This window comes from Lonchura striata, chromosome 1, assembly GCF_050655825.1.
Source record: "Lonchura striata isolate lonStrDom1 chromosome 1, ASM5065582v1, whole genome shotgun sequence".
Lineage (NCBI taxonomy): Eukaryota > Metazoa > Chordata > Aves > Passeriformes > Estrildidae > Lonchura > Lonchura striata.
In genome coordinates this window covers 110,175,957-110,198,351 of record NC_140703.1, presented here as the reverse complement: position 1 = coordinate 110,198,351, position 22,395 = coordinate 110,175,957, and the positions used below count along the sequence as shown (strand labels likewise).

At 40.0% G+C, this 22,395-nt stretch overlaps 1 protein-coding gene across 1 annotated transcript; it reads right to left on the bottom strand.

Moving 5' to 3' along the window:
* Positions 1-257: 257 nt before the first annotated feature.
* Positions 258-21,577, bottom strand: CYBB (cytochrome b-245 beta chain). The gene is made up of 13 exons (XM_021552930.3): positions 21,426-21,577; positions 19,009-19,104; positions 17,530-17,640; positions 14,097-14,181; positions 13,087-13,232; positions 12,082-12,272; positions 8,381-8,510; positions 7,373-7,465; positions 5,784-6,037; positions 5,360-5,522; positions 4,395-4,541; positions 3,109-3,233; positions 258-2,392 (listed from the first exon to the last, which is right to left on the bottom strand). Exons 1-13 carry the CDS (start codon positions 21,468-21,470, stop codon positions 2,266-2,268), a joined length of 1,713 nt encoding a protein of 570 aa, XP_021408605.2. The 5' UTR covers positions 21,471-21,577; the 3' UTR covers positions 258-2,265.
* Between the last annotated feature and the right edge of the window lie 818 nt (positions 21,578-22,395).

Here is a 22,395-nt window from a genome sequence, read left to right as displayed (position 1 = left end):
AGAGGTCCAGCTGATAGCAATGGTCAGATTGCAAGCAGTGTCATTTGGCCACAGAAAAGGAGTGTCCTCTAAGCTCACCTGTAGCCCACTGCCCTTAGGAGTAAACTAGTTTGTTTATTGTATTTGTATTTTGCTGCTATTTATTTCACTCTTGTATCCTAGATTTAAGAAAATATTCATGTTCAGACCATAAATAATTGTGCATCCTTGCTATTTTAGCAGGACTAATATAACTTTTGAAAAAAACTGAGAAACTCTCACTTATTCTTTCATATATTTTAGGAAGACAATGATTTATTAATAAACACAGAGTTACTATTTCTGAGTTCAAGTTGACAGGCCTTGGTACAAGTGTGCAGCTGGTTAGGAAATGCCAACTGATTGAATAAGGAAATGTCCTTGATGCTTTAAGAACAAACATGGCAATGTATAGAAAATTAATGGTGAATTAAAATACACCTCTCCAAGACTCTTCTTATGATAAATATACTGTCTCCATGTGACTCCTTGCAATTCCTCTTTGCCCACTTTATAAGATTATAAAAGCCTGATCACATTTCCATTAAAATCAAAGGCAAATATTTCAGTGTTCTTTGTACAAGATGAGACCCTAATTCTATTTTAGTAGCAGTGCTTACTCCACAGAATAAGTTTCTTTGGCTATCCTTATGTTCTGTTATGATTTAATAGATGTGTTTCAGACAGAATTATGTGGATTTGAATATGGCTTTTCTGAGGGAAAGAACTGTAAAATTACACACCAAGAGCTGGTCTATTTTTTGATAGCTGATATTAATAAATAGGAAGTGGTAGGCTGTCTTTCTGAAATAGCGTTCAGAACCTGAATAACATTTTAAAATTCTGTAAAGGGAGAACACATATCCTGTCTGGCAAGCTGAGGTGTAAAATATGCTACATGCAACCAGATGGCTGCACAAAGCTGTCTGAAATTGCAGAAGGAGACCACAGCTTTCTTCTGTGGCTGCAAGAACCTGCCAGGAAGGTCTTGTGCTGTGCAGGAGCTATTGCAGGCCTTGGCTGTGGAGTTTAAAAGTCACAAAGCAGGCAACTGGGATGAACAGAAGACATGGTATACTGAACTGTGGCTTTTTCAAAGGCTTTTGCACTTGCTTTTTCATTTTTTTTTCCTATGCTGCTGGCTTTAATACTCTTTTTTTTTTTTTTCTCTTGCCAGTATTAAAAGTTTTGGTTCCCTTTTTTTTGCTTGTTTTTAAGAACCTGCAACCTGTAATGTCCACGCCGAGGCACTGTGCTGTGTATTGGAGCCTTGTACACATCAGAAACTTTACTCACAGCTATTCCACACCTGTAAATGAAGTGACCATTGCTTTCTCAAAGCCTGTTTCACCATCAAAGAGGAACAGCTGAGCAACAGGCCAAGGGCACAGTTTGCATCTAAGAGTGCTTCAGAAAGTACCCATTAAACCATTCAGGAAACAGCTTTTTTTCAGCCTTGAAAACCAGAAATGACAGTCTTGGAAACACAGAGCCCCTTCTTGTAGGGCTCCCTGCACTGAAGATGTGACAGTGAGGGTGTCCAAAGCAGTGAGCAGTGACACACACCAGGTGCAGGACTTGGGCTGGACCTGTCCTTGTCACCCCTCTGCAGCTGGGCTGGCTCTCAGAAGCCCAGGTGGTTCTTTTTCAGTTCTTCACTTTCCTGAGGAGCAGCAGCTTCTTTCCAGCTGCACGTGTTCTCTCTTGGAGAAGATGTTTAAGGCTTATATTGGAAGCCTGGAAGGTGTTGGTGTACAAAGGAGTCTTCCTCTTGCAAGAAACAAACTTTCCCAGTCAGTCTTTTCCAACTCCCCTTGTTCCAGGGACTGGCTGCAGCCAGAAGCTGCCTCCCAATAGCAAGCATTATGCTGGCATGCTTTATTGTTTAATAGCACTGAGCTTTATGGGTGTGAATTGGCTCCCAAAAGCAAATGGCAGCCTCCACTCTTCAGCATTGGGGCAAATAATAGGAGGATAAAGGCAGTTAATTGAGGGGAAATCCCCTCACACAGACAAAGAAAACACATTTCTACTAAATAGCCAGCGCATGGAGGGAAGTGAAAACTTCCCCAAGGTAGAACTTGACTCTTTTATTCTACCACAGAGCCAAAATAATTCCCAAGAAGCAAAGGGACCTGTGTTAGTGTAGCTGAAATTTAGAAGCTGGGCTGTCCTTCCCAGGCTCCAAACAGAAAAACAGATTCAGTCTTTAGATTTTGCTTTTAATGATTCCCACATACTTGGGAGTTAGAAATTTTCTTTGTTAAAAATGAAGTGTACTCCTCGTGGATCAGCTTCTGAGTTGCTGATGCTCTGCTTGTTGAGTGTGTCAGCCAGACCCTCAGGACCACAGAGAAAAACACCTATTCTGGAGCTGTTAAGAGAATGAAAATATGGTCAGAAACTAGGTATGGAGCAGCTAGATATTCCCCATGTAAATATTTTTTTATGTTCTATAGATGCAAGGTTTTTTTCCCAATTACAGGAACTGAAGTAGAACTGGATGTCTATCCCCTAAACCTTATAACCCCTTCAGACTTATTGCTGCTTCTAAAACAAATGCTGGGCTAATCTCAGCTCAGCCTTAGTCAGTGAAGACAGGTTTATTGACCTCACTGAGTCAAAGAAATAGAGATTCAAAGAGCTTACGGCACAAATTCTTGAGAGGAGCCATTCTGTTTTATTCCTGCAAATTTTGGGTGGTTAGCTAAAGGTCATCCACATTCAGGTCTGGTTTCTAGAGGCAGAAAGTGGTTTTGGAGGTGTTTAGACACCATCTGATATTCCTATTTACTTCAGCTAGAAGAATAGAGTTCGTTTTTTCCTAAATCTTCTGCTAGTAATTAGACAATCCAAAAAATATCTTGTGAAAAGGGAATGATTTCTTAAAAAAATGTAGGTCAAAATAATTTGTTCAAGATCATAGATCATGTCCATGGCTGAAAAAAGAATAGAAAATACCTGGAGATAGGTAGGGGGAAAAAATGCTCTTCAAACTTTATCAGCCAAAGGAACAAGATTGTGCTGTTATGATGTCTATGGCCATTAAATAGAGCAAGTCCCAGACACTATAAATGTGCAAAGGTTTACCCAGGATGCTTCCCTGCAATTGTTTTGAACTCATTTTCCCAGTTAGGTCTTCCATACAAGGTTTTCTGTTTCAGTCCTGTAATCACATCCTTCTCTTCTTCATGATGCACTACGAAGTGAGTGGCCTGTGGGAAATGAAAGAAAAAGGACAGATAAATACAGCAGCATTGTGTCCTGGTTAAAAAAGAATAATGTCAATACTGACTGAATTATTTCCCTAATGAAATTATGGAATTTATGGTGTTTTGCAAGGAAAGCTAAGACTTATAAAATCCTCACTATCAGTGTCTACCCCTTCCTTCTCCCCAGACTGGATGATCTCAAGAGTTAAAGCTATGAAACACTGAACGCAGCAATTAATTGTAGGGTTTTTTTTTTTTTCAATGAACAGGTTTAGTCTAAGAACTCTAACATAGGACTGCAAATTTAAATATCCTTTCCCTTCAAATACAATAACAAGACTCCCTTGACCATAATGAAATCCTGCCAGTTTGTTCTCTGGAAGGTTTGATCCATATGAGGAGGTCTTGCTTGTGTAACTTCCAGCTAGACAGCTAAGTTAAGCAAATCAAGGAAGAGATGTGGTTAAAGAAATAAGCTCAGGCCTTACAGAGTTCTGTAGCCCTTTTATATTAGAGAAAAAAAAATACAGGTAACTTTATTCCCAAGGAAAAAAATGTGGTACTTTTCTTCATTCCTTCCTGTTTTTTTACACATTACATATGTGATAACTTCCCTGTTGCTCCCCCTCCCTGTCTCTCAGCTGAGCTACAGCACTTTGGGCACATGGTGAATTTTGCAATGGTGTGATAAGTGTAATATAAAGCACCACTAAAAGTAACAGAGTGAGAGCTTTTCCTGACTCAATCCCACATTCTCAAGTGTTTGCTCCTTTGCATCCCCACAGCAACCTACCACCACAGAACAGAGAACTTATGAAACAAATATACTGCTATGGTTCAAGCTTTGTGCATTGGCTCCCCTGGTTCCTAAAGGTCTTCATTACAGCACCAGCTGTTTTAGAGATTTGTACATGGTCACCTGAGGTTCCTCCTGTGAACAAAGACTGCTTCCCACAGAGCACAGCCAGAGGAAACCAGAAAGGAAATCAGTGCACGTAACAGCTGATCCCATGTAACTTCTGATGGATAACTCTTGTCTGCACACAAAACATCTGAGAGGCAGATGGATGCCCAGGATAAAAGACCATTTGAATAGTTATGAAAACAAATGTTCTGGCATTAACCTCAGTTTTATGGCAGTGATATCCTCCACTGTGTGGTTACCTGAGTTTCATCCCAGCCTGTAAGGTAGATGTTATAGCTCAGAAACTCTGCATTATTCCTCTCCTGCATTTGGGCCTCCAGAGATTGCAAGAGGTCAGCAAACCATTCAAAGGCATGAGTGTCCCTGCAAAGCCAGTAAAAATAAATCTGGAAGAGACAAGAGAGCTGTCAGAGAACACAGGCACTTATGTTTTCCAGGTTTATGTCTGCTGACAGAGTGAGGATTATAGACTTTGTAAAAAATGTCCTGAGCACTTCAGTAGATGGGTAGGATGGTATTGAAGTTATTTAGGAATTCTAATGCTGAGAGGGTTATAAAGCTGAATGACTGACTGCAAGAACAAGGAAATATCTTCCTGTTTCTTTTCCATATTTTTAGCTTGTAACGTTTCCCCACTTATCTCTTGTAAAACAGTTTGTTAGGACATAAATAAATGATTTAGAGGTGAACTTGCTTTCTGTCTGCTGGCAGGCAAGATAAAGTAGGTAAAAAAACCAGTTCTGTTCTCTGAATATGACCATAGCTGCAAAGTGTGACCCCACACCTCTGCACAGGGAGTTTCCAGGGGCAGGAGGGGAGAGGAGGATGCTTCCATTGCTCTTCTTACAAAAAGCCTTTCTCTTTGTACTGGGGGAAGGAATGCAATATTTGCCCAGGCTGTTTTAGTGCCTTGAACTTTGTGTTTCTCAAGTAGATGAACTCCATTTCCACTGCAACTGGAAATCCCCAGGGTAACAGTCAGGATTAGCATGTGTGATTTGGCTTGTAGACTATTTCTCCTTTCATTATATTTTTGCATTGGATCCTCCTGTTTTTCTTCCTGCTAACCTTGAGAGGCAACAGGACTCTTCCTTGTTTTAGGACTCATGCATGCCTGGAGCCAGATCACCTTTGCTGTGCCTGCTTTGATTTGGGCCCGTGGCCTTTGAACAGTTACAGAGATTTGGGAAAGAGGACACAATACCTTCTTGAGCTTTAGGTTGGTGGCATCATGGCAGTATTTGTACCAGACAGACTTGAGGACAGATGCAAAGGGGGTGACCCCTATTCCAGCTCCAACCAGCATCACAGTTTCATAACTGAACACGTCCTCACTTGCTGTTCCAAAGGGGCCATCCACAGCTATCCTGGAATTGAAAGTAAATTAAATCAGTAGTGAATATTTATTAACACCATTTAAAAGGAGAGTTAAAAGGTATTTTTCTGCTACAATGCATATTTGGACTGACTACTAGTCAACAAATGGAGAGATGGAGCTGATAGAAAAAACTGCCAAGAGCACCTGGGGTCCACATCTGTGTCACCATTTAATGTTTGTATTTGCTTGACCAATATTTAAACTGCCATAGGTGTTTTTTGATTTTACCATGAAGGCTCTTTGTACATACTTGGGCAACTTCCATGCCTCCTGGAATTCTTGTTTATCACACCCACAGGCATTGAACAAGCCCTCTGTCCAGTCTCCTACGATACGGACGTGAATGCTGAAGTAATCCTCTTCTGGAGCAGAAGTCAATGTAAATGGATGCCATTCCAGTTTAGACACTGCTGGACACTGGACAAAAATGTATTGTCCAACCTCCATCTTGAAGCCTTTTTTCATCATCTGGAGCTCAATTGTCTTGAAGGGATGAATGACCACCTACAGTGAGAAGGGCAAAGGGAAAAATAAGGAAAAGAAAATGTCTGTCTTCACTGATGTATCTCACTGATGTATTTACATCCACCATCACTAACATCATTTCTGCTATGAGAGCAAGGAAAGGAGGTGAAACTTCTTCCCAGCAGAACTGAGAGTGAGCAACAGCACCTGGCAGGCAGATGAAAGCCTGCAGAGGATGCTGATGTTTTGGTTGAAGTATTTTCTCACACCACACTTGCAGTCACTGCAAAGGGGGCAGGCCATACTGGCCCATCTTGTAACACATCACCAGAGCTATGTGAGCACATTGTTAATTCCAGATGGACCTTACCCAGTGGCACAGAGCCCAGAGTTAATGGGCCTGACTGTAAATATAGGGGCAAAACCACAGGGCTATCCTACAGATATTGGATAGTAGGACCACTGGAAATGGATGTTTTCTTGTTTAGTTGGGTGGGACCTTGGCTATCCTTTAAAAACAATCTTCTAGAAGTAAAACCAGTAATTCTAATTTTCACTCTAATTTTTAATCCTAGATTTGTCTGCTGAAATTATTTTCATTTTTCAAAAGAGATTTGCAAGAGGGAGAATCAAATCTCTGTCTGTTAATTTACATATTAACTGTGGTGTTTAGGATCGTGAAGGAAATTTTCTGCCAACAGGGCACAAAACAACACCATAGAAATGTAGTCTAGAAGTGGCTCAGAGGAGATTTTGGTAAAATTATCAAAATCACAGATATTTGGGAGCCTTCCAATGTGTCAGCATTATAGAGCACAGTAGAAACACCTAATGTCATTCCTCAAACCCTGCTTTGATTTGAACAGGGCGTGTCCTCAGGATGCAACACAGTGCCATGTGAGGAGATTACACTGGGAAAAGCCAGGATAGTTATCATGTATTTGAGCTCAGTTCTGTGCTAATTCAGCTGTCAGAATTTCAGGATCAGTGTTAATATCTCTGCAACACACCATGGGAATGGAAGCTCAGCATTAGATACGGATACATAAAATAAACATGCTCTTGTCTTCAGGGGTCATTTGTTCTGTGTCTTAAATTAGTCTCAAGTTTCTAGAATTTCTGCACTGTGGAATTTTTCACCCAATACAAAGAAAATCCATTTCTTTCCTAAGATTCAGTCCTGTGCCTTGTCTAACTTCCTCCTGTTGCTCACTTTTAGAGGCTACATTTGGATGTTAAATGTTGGCATCATGACAGCAGTCAGAACATTCCTTCCACTGATAACTTGGGCATGTAGAAGCCTCTGTCTTTGCTGCAGCATTTGGAGAAGAAGGTGATGCTTTGCCTGGTATTAAGTGCAGCATCAGCACTCACCTTTGTGATAACAACCTTCTGCTGCGACCTCCAAAACCGCACCAGCCGCTCACACAGGTACAGAAACATGGGACCTACCACCCACTTCCATGTCTGCAAGCAGAAAAAAACAAGTCAGATGGTGAAGATCACAGAATCACAGAAAGGTTTGGCTTGGAAGAGATCTTAGAGATCATCCAGTTCCAATGGGGACAGGGACACCTTCCAGTAGATGAGATGTCAATTTAGATCAAATTAAATCCCGGAAAATTCTATAAGCAGAGGTGAAGTTCAAGTAATCTGTGTTCTTTATTAACCAGATTAGGGAATCCTTAAGATATATGACAGCTTCAGAATTCTGGTCAGAGAGGGAATTTCTTTCTCTGTTGAGTGTTGCAGCTGGCTTTTTAGTTTCTACTAGAGTTACAGCAAGGCATTTTGGTCATTTTCCTGCAAGTAATTTTGTCTCTGTCTAAAGAAGAATGTAATGAAGTGACATGTGGTATTAATGTATTATTGACTCAGGTCTATGTTACTACAGGAAAAGATGTGGTTTCTGTTAACAGACAATTCTGAACTGTGAAATTAAAAACAGCGTGGTTAGTCAATAAAAGCTGCAGTTTCAAATTCACATTTCTGGGGGTGAATTCCAGGGCTTATTTTCTTGCTAATGATCATTACTCCATTAATAATGTTAAACTATTTATTGTGAGAATTATACCACTTTCTAGATATCCCCAGGAGCCATTACTTTGCAGTTTACTTTTTGGATAAAAAGTTCTCAGATACCAATTGCTCTTTTGCTTTATCTGTCACCTGTGCTTATTTTACAGCACACTGGAAGTGTGTAGCCTGTCTGGAGTCCACTTCTGCTTACAGCCCACTGTGTCCAAATCTCTTGCTTTATGCAGAGAAAGCTGCCACTGAAGAGTGCTGAGGGTTATATGACTGGTTTTCTATGCAATTTAAGAAAAAATAGTAAAATGTAAATATTTTCAATTGGATTTACACACAAGCTGCTGTTCTTACCATAGGAGGATTCCCTGCAAACTGAGGGATTGGACAAGCCTCAGTCTTTCCCCAGTGACTGAAGTTCTTGTAGCAAATCTCTGGGTTGTGTTCAGCCAGACTTTCAGCTGTCTGTCCCCGTACAATACGACTGTGAAAAGAGTAAAGATCATTAAAGCAATTAAAATTAAAATGAAAGTATCTGTTCCTTATTGTTATTCTATTTATGTACTACTCTATTTATATGGAGTTGTCACTTTCTGCACTGCTACAGCTTTGATACAGATTTACTGCTCTAATCTACCCACAAAGTTACCATTAAAGAAATAAAAATGGAGAGGAAAGCTTGTGAGATAAAACCCTGATTTCAAGATTAGGTGAGGAACTGAGAGTTATGTCCATTACCACTTCGAGGATGTGGTCACAATTAGAAAGCTTAATTCTTTTCTGAGTTATCCTACTTTTTTCTTCAACTAAAACAAAAAAAAAACAAAAAAAAAAAAAAAAAAAAACCTGATCAAAAGAAATAAAACAACAAAAACAACCAAAACCTGGAATGGACACGTAATCAATTTGCTACTGGCCACTACAGAGACCATTTCTGCTGTTTATTTTAGAAGTTTGAAGATCCCTTTCCAACACACAATCTTCCTTTACCCCTTCTTCTCCTTCTTATGCTGTGGAGCAGCTGTTCAGGTGCTACAAATGAATACAGATGCTTTTGACACAAGCAGCTATTGCACCTATAGCAGCTTGCATTAGCTGATTATCTGGCCTCAGTTTTCTTGCTTGGTTGGTTCTTTGTTTATTCGTTTGTTGTTGTTTGTTTTAGTAACAAATAAAGAATCCTGAATGATCGAGTACAGCTATATTTCCAGTAGCAGAACTGGTGCAGAGAGGTAATTTCAGCTTAAAGGGGCAAAAGCCTATTCTTTTTCACTATTTCCTGTCTCCGCCTGGAGTTCTGCCAACTCAGGATCTTAGTAGAAAAATTCAGTTTAAGATTTGTTGGATTTTCCCTAGGAACAGTCTGCTTCTGATCAGGCTGTTCAGTTTTATGCCAACGTGATTCTTTGATATCTTCTCCTCATGACTTCACTTTCTGCTTTTCTAGCTCAGTTTCTGTGGACTAGACTACATTTCTCATATTTCAAATATCCTATGGTATCTAAGCCACATGCATGCCTAGCTTTGTGTGACAGATTTTTCAGAGAATTGCTACAAAACCTCCGCACAGGGTTGAGAGATACTGCTCATAAATATTACTAATGAGCCTCTTCTTCATTAAATGTTTGATTAATATCCTGTCTGAAAAATAAAGGGAAGCAGTGACACTGCCCCAGCAACATCACGAGTTGCAATCTGCAAGGACATCAGCAGTTACACTTCACTTCCCCACTAATGACAACGAGTTCAGCTGAGCCACCTCTGGGATGAGTTACAGGAACAGGAGGAATCCATTTCCTCCACTGCCCACCCCATTGCTTAAGGGAAAGGGGTCCTGGGGTTTTTGCCTTGCCCTGTGGTTTGGTCAGGGTTTGACAATGTCAGTACCCTGTACAAGAGAAAGAAAAAGCTTATTTCCCTTTATCAGTCAGTGTAGATGCTCTCTCTAGTACTGTAATTAAGCTTTCAGCAGTACAGCCTTATAATTACTGCTTTTTTGAATGAAGTTTTTCCTTTAACTCCAAAAGAGTGAACTGCATCTCTGTACCCATTCCTCTTTACATTTACTGTGCTGGGAAATTTGGGACACTTGTCTGTGATGCAGAGCTCATGCACAAAACAACATCAGTGCTTCAAAAGGGCTGTAACAGCTTGTAACAGACAAGAATTATTGTAGAGTTAGAGAATTAAATCACACAATGGCTTGGGTTGGAAGGGACCATAAAGATCATCCCATTCCAACCCCCCTGCCATGAGCAGGGACAACTTTCACTGGACCAGTTTGCTCAGAGCCCAGTCCATCCTTGCCTTGAACAATTCCAGGGATGGGGCAGCCACAGCTTCTCTGGACAACCTGTGCCAGTGCCTCAACAACCTCACAGGAAAGAATTTCTTCCTAATATCTGATCCAAACCTACTCTCAGTTTGAAGGCATTCCCCCATTCTCTCATTCTGTGCTCTTGTAAAATGTCTCTCTCCATCTTTCTTGACTCTGCCCCTTTGAAGCTATCACTAACCTTTGACTCAGCTTTCTGTATATACAAGGATGTGTGTTTGTAGAGATTAATGAGAATATGTGTGACAGCCTTCTGTCCCCTGAGATAAACTGGTATTTATGCTTCTTCCTAACATGTTGCTTTGAGACTATCAGTTCATACTCATTCCGTGGCATGCATCTTTGCACCCTTGAGATGCTTTCCATGAGTGGAACAAGCCCATCTCGTATTTCTCTGGACTCAAAATGTCATTATTACCTTGAAGGCCAAATAACTGAGGTCACTGAGTTCGCAACTGGAAAGAATCCTTTCCTCTACAGATGAGAATATTCCTTTATACATCTCTTTCCAAAGGATAGATGAACTTCACTGACAATCACTGCTGCCCAAATTCTTGCCTTTTCATTCCAGTACAATTAAGATGGTGCGAGTGCAGTGAACACTGAAGTAAATAAAAATTCAACTTTTATAAAATATATGCTCTCCACTGACCTCTGGAAAGGGCAATGTTTGTTTTTTGATAGCATTGTGTAGTAATTACTGGCAAGTTTGGACATTGTGTCAGTAACTATACAATGTTTGCTGCAGAAAACATGAACCACTTGTTTTTTTCCTTCCACAAGTTTTGCTCAAACCATTTTCTTGTTGTGAAAGTTGGAATGGACAAATATGCTGGGGCGATGCCCATCTGCCTTCTATTTTTGTTCTTCCTGTTTCACTTTGATTTCTGTCTTTTTAATGTCACTAATGGACTGTAAGAAAGTGGTTTTGAATAGTCATTTTTGCTGGGTATTTTTAAAGCACACTTTCTATTTCATGTAGGTCTTCCTTTCAAATGAGCAATGTAGTGTAATTATGAACTATTTAAATGTAGCTTGGATACTTGAGTCTTTTTTCTTTATTCACCAGTTCTTTGGTTTTATAAAATGCATCTAAAGTTCATTTTTCTAAGTGCTAAAACTGTGTTTGTGTAGTGCTAAAACTGTTTCATTAGGCTTTTCAGCTCTTTCAGAAGAAGATAAGGAATGAAGCAACAGCAGAAAAAGATATTTGGAATTTGAAAGTTAGAAGACTTTACAAATTACTATTTCTAAGTTGAAACAGCTAAAAATCTATTCTTAAATGCTGCTGATATTACAAGTCACCCAAGCCTGAAACATAAATCGATATTACTATAGTTTTCATTATCCAATAAAATTCTAGACTCTGTGTAATTTTTGTACTGAGATGTCCTTACATGCATGTGTGTGATGCAATTCCTCTTAGGAGAGAAAGGTAAATTCACAGTTAGAAACAGAAACCTTGGAAAATTGCAATTATATGTCAGAAGAAGTTGAGTGATAGTGAGCTTAAGTGTGCCAAAGTCACATGAAACCTCCTGTGTGAGGACAATTTGTGCAAGTGTCAGTGAGAGCCTCTTGACTCTCAGAGCCTCTACTGGCCCACCACTGCCTTCAAAAACAACTGCTGCTCAGTGACAGAAGTTCCTGTACTCATGGGGGGGCTTTAAATAAAAATTCAGTAGTTTTCAGATATTTTGTGATAAGTGCAAATACTCACCCAGCACCATGGATGACAAGGCCAATAAAGAAGATGACAAAGAGATGATGGGTGTACCAAAATACTTCAAAATATGACCTCCGGATGGTTTTGGTGGATGAGGTAATGATGAGGATGAGGGCCAATGTGATGACAACCCCAGTGATGCCAGCCAAGTAGGTGAAAGCCACATAGAGGCCCCCAACGGGATTCTGTGAAAGAATTGCACACTTTGGTCTAAGGAAGGGTTTGCACCAAAGCACAGCCAGTTGAACCACCACTCACCAAAACCTTTATCTTGTTATAAGTCTTTAAGTCATCTGATGCCAAAATCCCACTTCATTTTTGTTGCACTGCACATTTACCTTTATTAAGGTAATTGAAAGTAGAGAGAATGCATTTCCCATTAATTAACACACCAAACATGGTTTCTTACTCTGCCATGGCTCAGCAGGACTGCTTTGGGGAAGGTGAATACATTTGCTCAGCTCTGGTGTTCAAAGCTGGAGTCCTACATCCATATTTCGGGAGCTAAATGAAAACTCTCCTTTCTTCTGGCGTTGCACAGCTGTGGGACTCTTAACTCGCAGAGTTTGGATGCTCAGTGATCTTCTGGGAAGTAAGGAAGTTCCTTCTTTTCTTTTTACCCACTGACCAGAGCTTAAACCACCCAACTTCAAAACCTTTGCCTTTACTTCTGTGTACCTTTCTGAGTGCCATGTCTAAGTCAGAACACTGCTTTCTTTACAGGGTATATTTTTACATAATATTTTAGAATTACTCTGAAATCCAATCCTCAGGTGGAAAAGTTTAAAGTACTACCAAAGTTCAGCAATTACCAAAGTTCAGCAATGATATTGCTGGCAAATATAGAAGAATGGATTCTACAAGGTTTTTCTACAAGGTTTTTCTGCAAGAGGGCCCAAACCCATACATACACCAGAAATAGGCACTCTGCTCAAATGCTCTTAATATGATCACCTACACAAATGTAACGATGACCCTCCAGAGTCTGATGTCACTTACAGGAATGGTTTGTCTGAAGAAGTTGACATAGCTTTCCTTTGGTTTGTCTCCAAGGCCAGAAAGCACAGCTGCCAGGGTGCCCTTCTCTTCAACACGGGCTTGCACACTCCACTCGACGTTGAATAAGTGTGCAATGGTGTGAATTGCTAGGAGTGACAGGAAAGGAGCAATCAGCACTGACCACAAGTACTCCGTGGTTCTGGGTTACATTTGAAACTTTGTCACACTTGTCAACTGCTGCTTAAGAGCTCTGCTGCTCTTGCCATCTTCATCACAATTGCAGACCACTGATGTGTTTTACTGCTAAAATTTTACCACCTGAATTTTACAGTTTTTGGGTGAGGGAGGGAAAGAAGTAAAGGGAAATTTTCAATACATTTTTGTTCCACAACGGCTTTCAACAATTCAAGTACGCTGACATATGGGATACTGAAATATGGAATGGCTTAAACTATTTGTCAGGGTCATCCTCATCCAGGACTTCTGTAAAAGAGCCAAGAACTGAATCTGGATTTATCTGGAGTCATATTTGTTAGTGCTGCTTTGTTCTGCAGTTTTGCTAATAATCATTAGTAATATTCTTGCTGGGCTGAATGCATCCAAAAACCTAAACTACCTGAGGTGTTCATATGAATTCCATTATATGTTTTTGTAGGGTAAAATTGTACAATGCTTTTCAAAATTTGAACCACCTCCTATAAGCAGTTACTTATTTATCTTCAAAACAGGTCCAAGAATTAAATCCAGCATATCCAGTTCTCAGGACGTTGCTAAACACCCTTTATTAAACTATCATAAATGGTACTGAGAATTCAAAATAAAGGTATTCTTTCTTCTCTTTTGCTCTCTGACAGTTGGCACATATCTGGAAACTGATTTAAGCCTTGGCACACGCTGACTCCTTTAATGAAATCAGGTCTCTGCCCATATCCTTAAGAACTTTGATGCCACCTGAATTCCACGTAAAATACACAAGAAAGTAATAAACAATGAAACATTAGAGTACCAACCAGTGTGAAGGGCGATCATCCAGGCCACCATTTTGTGAAAGGTGAGGTTTCTGTCCAGCTGTCGCCTGACACGGGTAGAGCAGCACTTTGGGTAGAAAGAAAAATGTATTTGAAGACTATTTGTGTTGTCTTTGAACATTTTTAAAGGTAGGGACAAAACCAGAAGAACTGAGCACACTGGTGGCATTGCTCGGAAAAAATGTAAAATTCCAGAATATAGAAAAAAATATTTCCCCCTGTCTTTCAGAAAACAGGAATTCCAGATTATGTTTTAACACGTCCCCCTGAAACAAAGTATTTGATAAGGAGAAAAAATTTAACACCTAGTATGAGAAAGGAATACATCTTATCTGTTTTAAAAGTCATATTACAAACAAAATTAGGGATCACAGTCTGCCATGGCAGAGTAACTGTTCTGGCAGCAGAACAGTTCACAATCTAGAATCAGGCTGCAAGGTTTGGGTGTAACAGGGAACTCCCACCCCAAATCACATCACCTATGGCAGTGATATGAAGGCATTCCTTCCCCAAAATACTGGGTTTACTTCCCAGGCATTCACTTACAACTTGATTTTGGAGTTACCCCCAAAAACCCAGCAAAAATCTCTGCAGATACAAAACAAAGAAATCAATTCTCAAGAATAACAGAATAATATTTTCATTATTAATGATGATGGGCTCCTAACAGACCCTATATGAATTCTGCTTCAGGAACTGGGAGTTTTCCTAAAACCTTAAGTCCCTGTAAAGCTGACATTTGTTGTCTCCACACAATAAAAGGCATGATTGTCATGTGCTGTATGTTTATATTGCGTTTTCTGACCGGATAAGGGAAGAAAACACTAGGCAAACTATCACAAGTATTTCCTCACGAGAGGCAAACACTCTGGGGCTGCCACAATCACTTCAGACCATAATAACAAGCAGGAGAAATTTGGCCTTTTTGTATTACCTATATTGAGAAACAATAAAAAAAGATTGTAGAATGAAATGTAGCATAGTGAGGCAGTGCTTGACTCCCCTGGAAAAGCCAATTGATCTAAGAAGCGAGGCCAAGCAATGGCAGAGGGCTCCAGCTGCCCTCAGTCATGGGGCTCCCTAACAACAGTGAATACAGCAATGATGGGCATGCAAAACACAACACAGCTCTCTTTCCAATTCAAACCAAATCACTTTGTAACGTGATTTCTGGGTGGCAGGATGGAGAGGGCAAGACTTCTTAGTACATTCCTTTTGAATGCTGTGTTTGAACTATTCTTTCCTCTTCTTGACACCAATGCATCAGGAAGGGCACTACTCTTCCAATAAGTTACTTGTTATTTAAATGATTTTTCTTATAGGCCCTCACAGTTGTTACCTGCAGGGCATAGCTAATTAGAGACAACAGCACAACAAGCATAAGCAGCTGTCCCCCTGTGCTAAGGCCACCACAAGCACTGCCACTGCCAGTGGCTCACTGGACCATGTGTGTTTTGCTTAAGATCTAAAACTACATCCTTCCTGAGGTGTAGATTTACTGCAAAAAAGCAACTGGAGCTAAACAAACACCAGCTGTCTAAGGGTCCTATTCTATGCCCCTCCCTGCCCTCCTTGCTCATGCTCAGAGCCCTTTGCTTCCTCATTCCCAGCTATCAGCAGCGGAGTGCTGCCAGCAGGAATGGAACTGTAGCTCCCTGCCTGGAACTCACTTTTATCTGGGTGTAGCCTGAGTGACTCTACCACAGTGCCCAAGGCAGAAGAACTGACCCTGTAGTTTGAATACAAAGAGGGACACTTTCCCAAGATCTTGGTTGGAAAAGTTATGTTATGCATGCTAGGAGAGGAGCAATTCAGGACAAGTAGCTTAAAGTCCCAGCTGGAATACAGTTCTCAACACCTGGAATCAGGTTTTGGCTTTCCAGTAGTCTCCATATGTATCCCCAGCTCTTTCACTTCTTTTTGCTCAGAAGACCTATGTCCAGCCTGCTCTCACCTGGGCAATCTCAAAAATGCCTCATATGATGACTGGCTCATCATTATTTTCCTGTTGCATTCATCCATAGCAACATTAATTCTTTCTAAGTTTATGTTCATTATTGACTTCTGCAGCCAGAGGAGTCAGCTCTGGATTTTGGCTGGTACTTGCTGATCTGCCTGGAGAATAACAACTTTAACCCTACAGCTTTATTTACCATGCTCTCTCCTTTTAAATGAATGGAAGGTATGGCTGTGTGTTTTGTAGCACCTCAGGATCTGAAGGGGCATAGGAAAAGACTGAAAGCCTAACATGTATCTCCAGCTTTATATTCCTAAGTGTTATTCCTTAGAAAGGCTAGAGCACTGGCCTTGCACATAAATGTAATTTAAGAGTTTAATGTGGCAGGCATATCTCATTTATTCATACTCATTGTGAGGATGCGTGTACTAGATGGAAGTACCGTCCATTGTGTCTCTGGTTATTTTCTTATTGCTTCATATCCCGCTTTCTTCCCTTATGAAGAACTGTTGAAATACTGCATCTATTTTATCACTTCCTCTTCTGCTCTGCCTTTTCAGCCCCTGAAGGCTATCTCATTTGCATTAAGAAATTTATGCTGGGTTTAGAGATGACAAAAAACTTCTGGGAACTGGTTTTGTTGATCATGTTTATGTTAAAAGTGCCCAGAAAAAAAGGAAGAATCATTATACATTTGGAAGGACAATTAATGAGCTTGAGGAGAATACTGCTTTTTCCCTGGACCACGGCCTGCATTGTCTGCATTATTTCTGCTGTAATAGCCAGAAATCTAGATTTTGGCAGTGTGATAGAGTCAGTATTATCATAGGAGGCCTCTCCAGCTATCACTTAGGATAAGTTGTCCTTTCCTTAGTGTCAGCTCCTTAGTGCTGTGTTTAACATCTGGATTTGGGAGCTAGAAAAAGTCAAAAGGCCTGTGAACTATTTCATCTGAGATGGAAATGCAACTGAGACAAGAAAGAATGTCATTTATGAGCCAGCTGAAAAAAAAGTCCCAATCTGAAAGCCTATAAAAGACTACATTTACCTTAAGGACTGGGCATTCAAAGACAGACAGAGGCAACTGTTTCCCTCTCTAAGTGGGTGTAACATCAGTGACAAACAATAGATATGTGTGAGCACCAACAGCTTCTGCCAGCCAAAAAATGGACTTTGCATCCAGGGCAGGACCATGCCCAGGAGGCAGCTGAAAAGGGAGGACTCAAAGGAGACTAATTCAAAGCTAAACTCTCAACAGAGCTCTAGATACCCCATGGGCATTAGACCTCAGTCTTGCTCATAGCAAAACTCCAGCCTTATCTGCTTCTCATAAAAGGACATCCTCAAAATATGGTGCATTTGGGGAACTTGGACTGAGTTCCTTGGTATATTTGCAAGTCTGTTTAGGTATGAAAGATAATATCTTTCATAAATGTTGAAATTCTTTCTTCATCTTACCGCACTTGATCCTCTGAGGAAGGAGAGCAAGTTTCGACATACTGGCAGCAGAATCAACATGCAATTGAAATTCAGGCAGGCTGCAGGGGCTCTTGCAAGAGCCAGAGCACGCTGTAATTAGAGAGATGCTGCTATTAATTGTATTACCTAAGACATTATCCAGGGCATGGACAGGTACAGATTGCATTTATGCATTATATCATAACTGGTAAAGAGTTCACATTTACACCGTGAATGTTCAAAGGAATCGTGCTCTGATCAAGTCAGAAACAGGCAGAACACACTCCTGCAGACAAACAGACACCTGTTTTCAGTTTTGAATTAATATGATTGTATAAAAAGCTCCCTGTCATGTCTGGCATTCAACAGGCAAACACAGGTGCAAATCTAAGCCATTAGTAGAGGTTTTGTGTCCCAGGGCTGTAAAGAGTCTGTGGTTTCATTTGGTGGGGGTTATGGACAACTTACAAGAGAAGTTCTCTGTCAGTAAAGGAGTCTAGGGAAATTTGTTGCCTCAGCTTTTAGGAATCTGTTTCCCTAATGCTGGCCTTTACATCCTTAATTATTTAAATTTTTTGAACTGTTCAAAGTGAAGAAAAAAATGACCATATTAATCAAAATGCAATGAAGGGAAGAAAAATAATGTTTGCTCTCCTTGTATGGATTGAGACCTTTTAGGTTTTAGAGCACAGCTGTTTGGGTTTACACTGAGCTCTCCTTATCCAAGCACAAGTCTCTGTGACTTCAAAGGCAACTGCATCAGGATTGCAAAGCACAGGATTTGATCCACAGACCAGAAGCCATACGCAGAATGGGATTTCATGCTTTGTAGAATTAAACCATGGTTTTGCAAACCTTCAGCAAAATGCTGTGCTCTGTAATCTGAAGCTTAGGCTGATTTTTATGCCTGTGATCAGGGTTTTAAATATATGAACAAATTAATTTTCCCTGTCAATTGGTCGTGACCTGTGGTAGCTTTGGAAGCAAGTTTGTAGTAGGACACATAATGCTGCCCTAACCAGCTGGATCACATGGAATAGCCCAGGATCCAGGATCACTTCACTACCTGACTACCACTTGCATTCTTGATGAATATATGAATGATGATTGCTTTTCAGAGCCAATATCTTTATAAACTATTCATGCTCTGAAAAATAATTGCAAGGAGAAATGACTGCACAACAGTTCAACAGCAATATTTTATTCATCTTTTGCTTAATAAAGTAGCCACAATAAGTGCTTAATTTAATTACTAGGAACATAATCATTAACTGAAAACATATTTAGAGTGGGATCTCTCTATTATGTGCCAGCTTTCTGTTCAGAAGCACTGAACATCTGCCTGCAGTTATCTGCTTGCATGTGATTTCTACAATAGGCTGCTGCTCCAGCCACTAGATCCAGTTTTGATCAGCTAAAACTATTCAAAACTGCTGTGTTATTATTGTCTGTGACAAAATAATAATGTCTTATACTTACGCCAAGGAGCACTCTGGTGTAGAAAAATTTTGGTGGGACATCATATACAAGATAGTACCACCAAAAGAGGAAGACATTTAAGCCCAGCCACACAAGCTGAAAGAGAATTAAAAGGAAGCTTACAGTTTGTTGTTAGAAATAATCCATCTGAATTTACACAGTTCAGATAAGAGTCAGTTACTTCCCTGTGCTCCTGTTTGCACAGAGAGATGTACTGCAGGGTATAAAGTTTTCAGCAAGGGTGATAGAAATCTTTCTGGTATAAACAGGCTCTGATTTGTGAACACAGGGTACAGGAGTGGCAATAAACCAAAACACAGCAATGTGCAGCTGAAAGGTTTTCTCAGGTCAAGGAATTTAGGGTTGGTTGTATCAGGACTGTCATATTACAAGTGTTTAATTCTGAGTCCAGTTAAATCTCTAAATACCATTAAAGGTTAGGGACTCTTCCAAATGGCAGTTCCACTGGCACATTAACCTATGTGAGAGGAAGACTTGGAAGTTGTGACAAAGAAGCTTGACATCTAAATTTAGATAGGCTAAATTACAAATAGGGCTGAATTCAAGAAGAGGGTCTGAAATCAGCCAGCAGGGAATATTCAACACAGGCCCTTTGGCAGCATGTAGACTACTCCAAACCAGGCTTCTGTGTAGCTGTACCACAGAATTTTCTCACACTTACACATCCTGAGGTGCAGGCTCTTTAGGGAAAGACATGTTATTAACTCTTAGGCATCTACAAGTTCACCTGGCAAAAAAGGTCATGATGAATCTGGGTATTTTTTCTCCTGGAGCTGGTGGGCTCATTTCACATCCCATACCCAAACATATCTATATGACTGCACTCGGTCTAAGTAGTTTTAATAAGTGGTGCATGAAAACAGAGAAAGTCTGAGAACTAGGAGAAACCCCAGAAAAGGTGACATTAAACTTCCTTGCACCTCCTAAGTCATATATTTTGCTAGATTTTTGGCTTAAATAACACTGTAAAAAACACTTGGGATTATTTAAAATACTGAAAATGTAAATAAATACTGGGAAATGAAGGGATTTCCATCAAGGTGAGGCAGTATATAGGAAATCCCCAAGTCCTCATTAAAACACCAAGCTCATCTCAGGATTAAGTGCTTAGGACACTTATTAAAATGACAGAGTGTTTCTGTTTTGTTGAAGTACATCAGTAGGAATCGTGTTTGACCTGTTTCTGTCAAGCAGTGGACAAACCTCTGCCTGTTCAGTGTACAGTAAAGATGTAGAGGCTAAAGCAGAACACTTGGGTGGGGTTTCCAGTGGTCTGTCCTTTTAGCTGATTTCTTTATGTCTCTTAGTTTCCTTCCCTGTTACCCTCTGCTTGTTACAGCTTTGAGGTTCAAAAACCAAATTCCTTTTTTTGAGCAAAATAAAGGCCTCAATTAATTCTTTTAATATTTCAGTTCTGGTGGGGGAAAAATAAAAAGCCAAAAATCTCTTGTCAGTTTCAACTTCCTCAAGTCACTGAAGGTGACAGCAAACACGGTCACTCCCTTTCAAAGCACTGAAGTGCCACAGCTCTGGGATTATGTTTTTAAATTACAAGGTCATGTGCAAGTACTGACTGCTCATAGCAGCAGAAATGCCCCTTGGAATAAAGATGCTCACATTTCGGTCACCAAAAATATACAAATTCTGCACCTTCTTTTTCTTCCTCTCAATATTTACATCTACTAACAAAAGATAATCACAATATCAAAACTGCTCTTACATTTTGGTTTTGTACGTGTTTTTAATACATATATGTATATGTACATATATACATGTATATGTCTAGTGGTATACCTTTATACTGTGACATAAAAAAAGAAAACACTAGAGTATAAACTTAATTTTCTCCAAGGAGGACTGGGATTTTCCATACTTTAAAATCTTGATCAGAATTAATTTAACCTACTTTTGCAGTCCCTCTATGCAAACTGTAAACAAATTCAATTAAAATAATAGCTGTCTTATTGAAGGATTCATGAATGTCTGCTCTAAATTCTTGAATCTGACATTAATAAAAATTTTATACCATCAAGACACTGTGCTTTCAGTTACACCCACTTCTGTTCATAAAAGTGCAAGAAAGGGTGATTGTTTACATTGCTTTCTCTGTTGAAGTGCACATAGTTAAGTGGGTTTTAAAGTTGTTTTGCTTAACTAAAGTATTTCTAACAAAGCAAAGTTAATACACAATAATCTCTCAGTTAGCAATGAAGCCAACAGCAACTGATATACCAGAGAGCTCCTTAAAAATGATTCCCTTGAAGCCTTTCCCTGCACCTGCTGCCCCAGTTTCAGCATAATCAGGTGCATCTTTCACTGGCACAGTGAGAAGTGCTCAGCACAGCTTTCTGTAGAACTTTTCACCAGACACAAATCACAATAAAAATTGGACTTACAACGACGAAGATGGACAGTCCTTCATTCTCCACCCAGTTCCCCATGGCTGCCTGAGATGTGTGTGCACAGCAGCCCTGCTCTCTCTGGGACAGCCTCTATGTCTTCTCTCATGAGGAAGTGAGAGCAAAAGGTTGCAGCACCCTGTTTCCTTTCTTATTCATTTGGGAAATAAGTAAACCATTTAATCATGACCCCAGTTCTGCTCCAAATAGGTGTCTACATCTTCACATATAACATTTCATAACTCAAATACGTATAAACTGTTGAAATAGATTTTTTCATTGTGATACAAAGGAGAGAATAAATTATATAAGTGGTCAGATTTTCTGCTAAAAAATGTATTGCCACTTTATATAACTTTTACAGCTGAAGTGTAACATAGAAAGCACAGAAGAGTTACCTCTGCTCAGACCTGTCTCTTTTTAATCACCTCAGGACTGAGATGCAGATCATGCTGGTCTTTGTTGATAAATAATCACTAGTACTATTTCTCTTCCAGTAATTCAATGTCCATGGAAACTTCGAAGAGTAATCTAACATTCCTTTTTGTCTGGTACATTCAAACCTCACTAAATTCCTTCCAAAATTCCTCTTTGTTCTGGCCAAAGCTGAGGACAAATGTCACAGGAGAGGTTTTTTTTCATGGTTTTGAGTCTTGCAGAATCCCCTTTGTTGGCCATCCCAAATGGATCACAGAATTATAGAATGATAGAATGCTTGGGTTGGAAGGAACTTGAAAGATCATCTACTTCCAAACCCCTGCTATGGGCAGGGAAGCCACCCACTAACTCAGGTTGCTCAGTGCCCCAACCAACCTGACCTCGGATGCTTTCAGGGATGGGGTAACACTTTCAGGGATGCTGGATGTCATCAGAGGGTCTGGTGCCCATATTTTTGTTTATGGAGGTATTCTCTGGAAGTTAAACAGTTGGAGTGGCTAGGGAAGGAGAGGAGGGAGGCAGTTCTGAT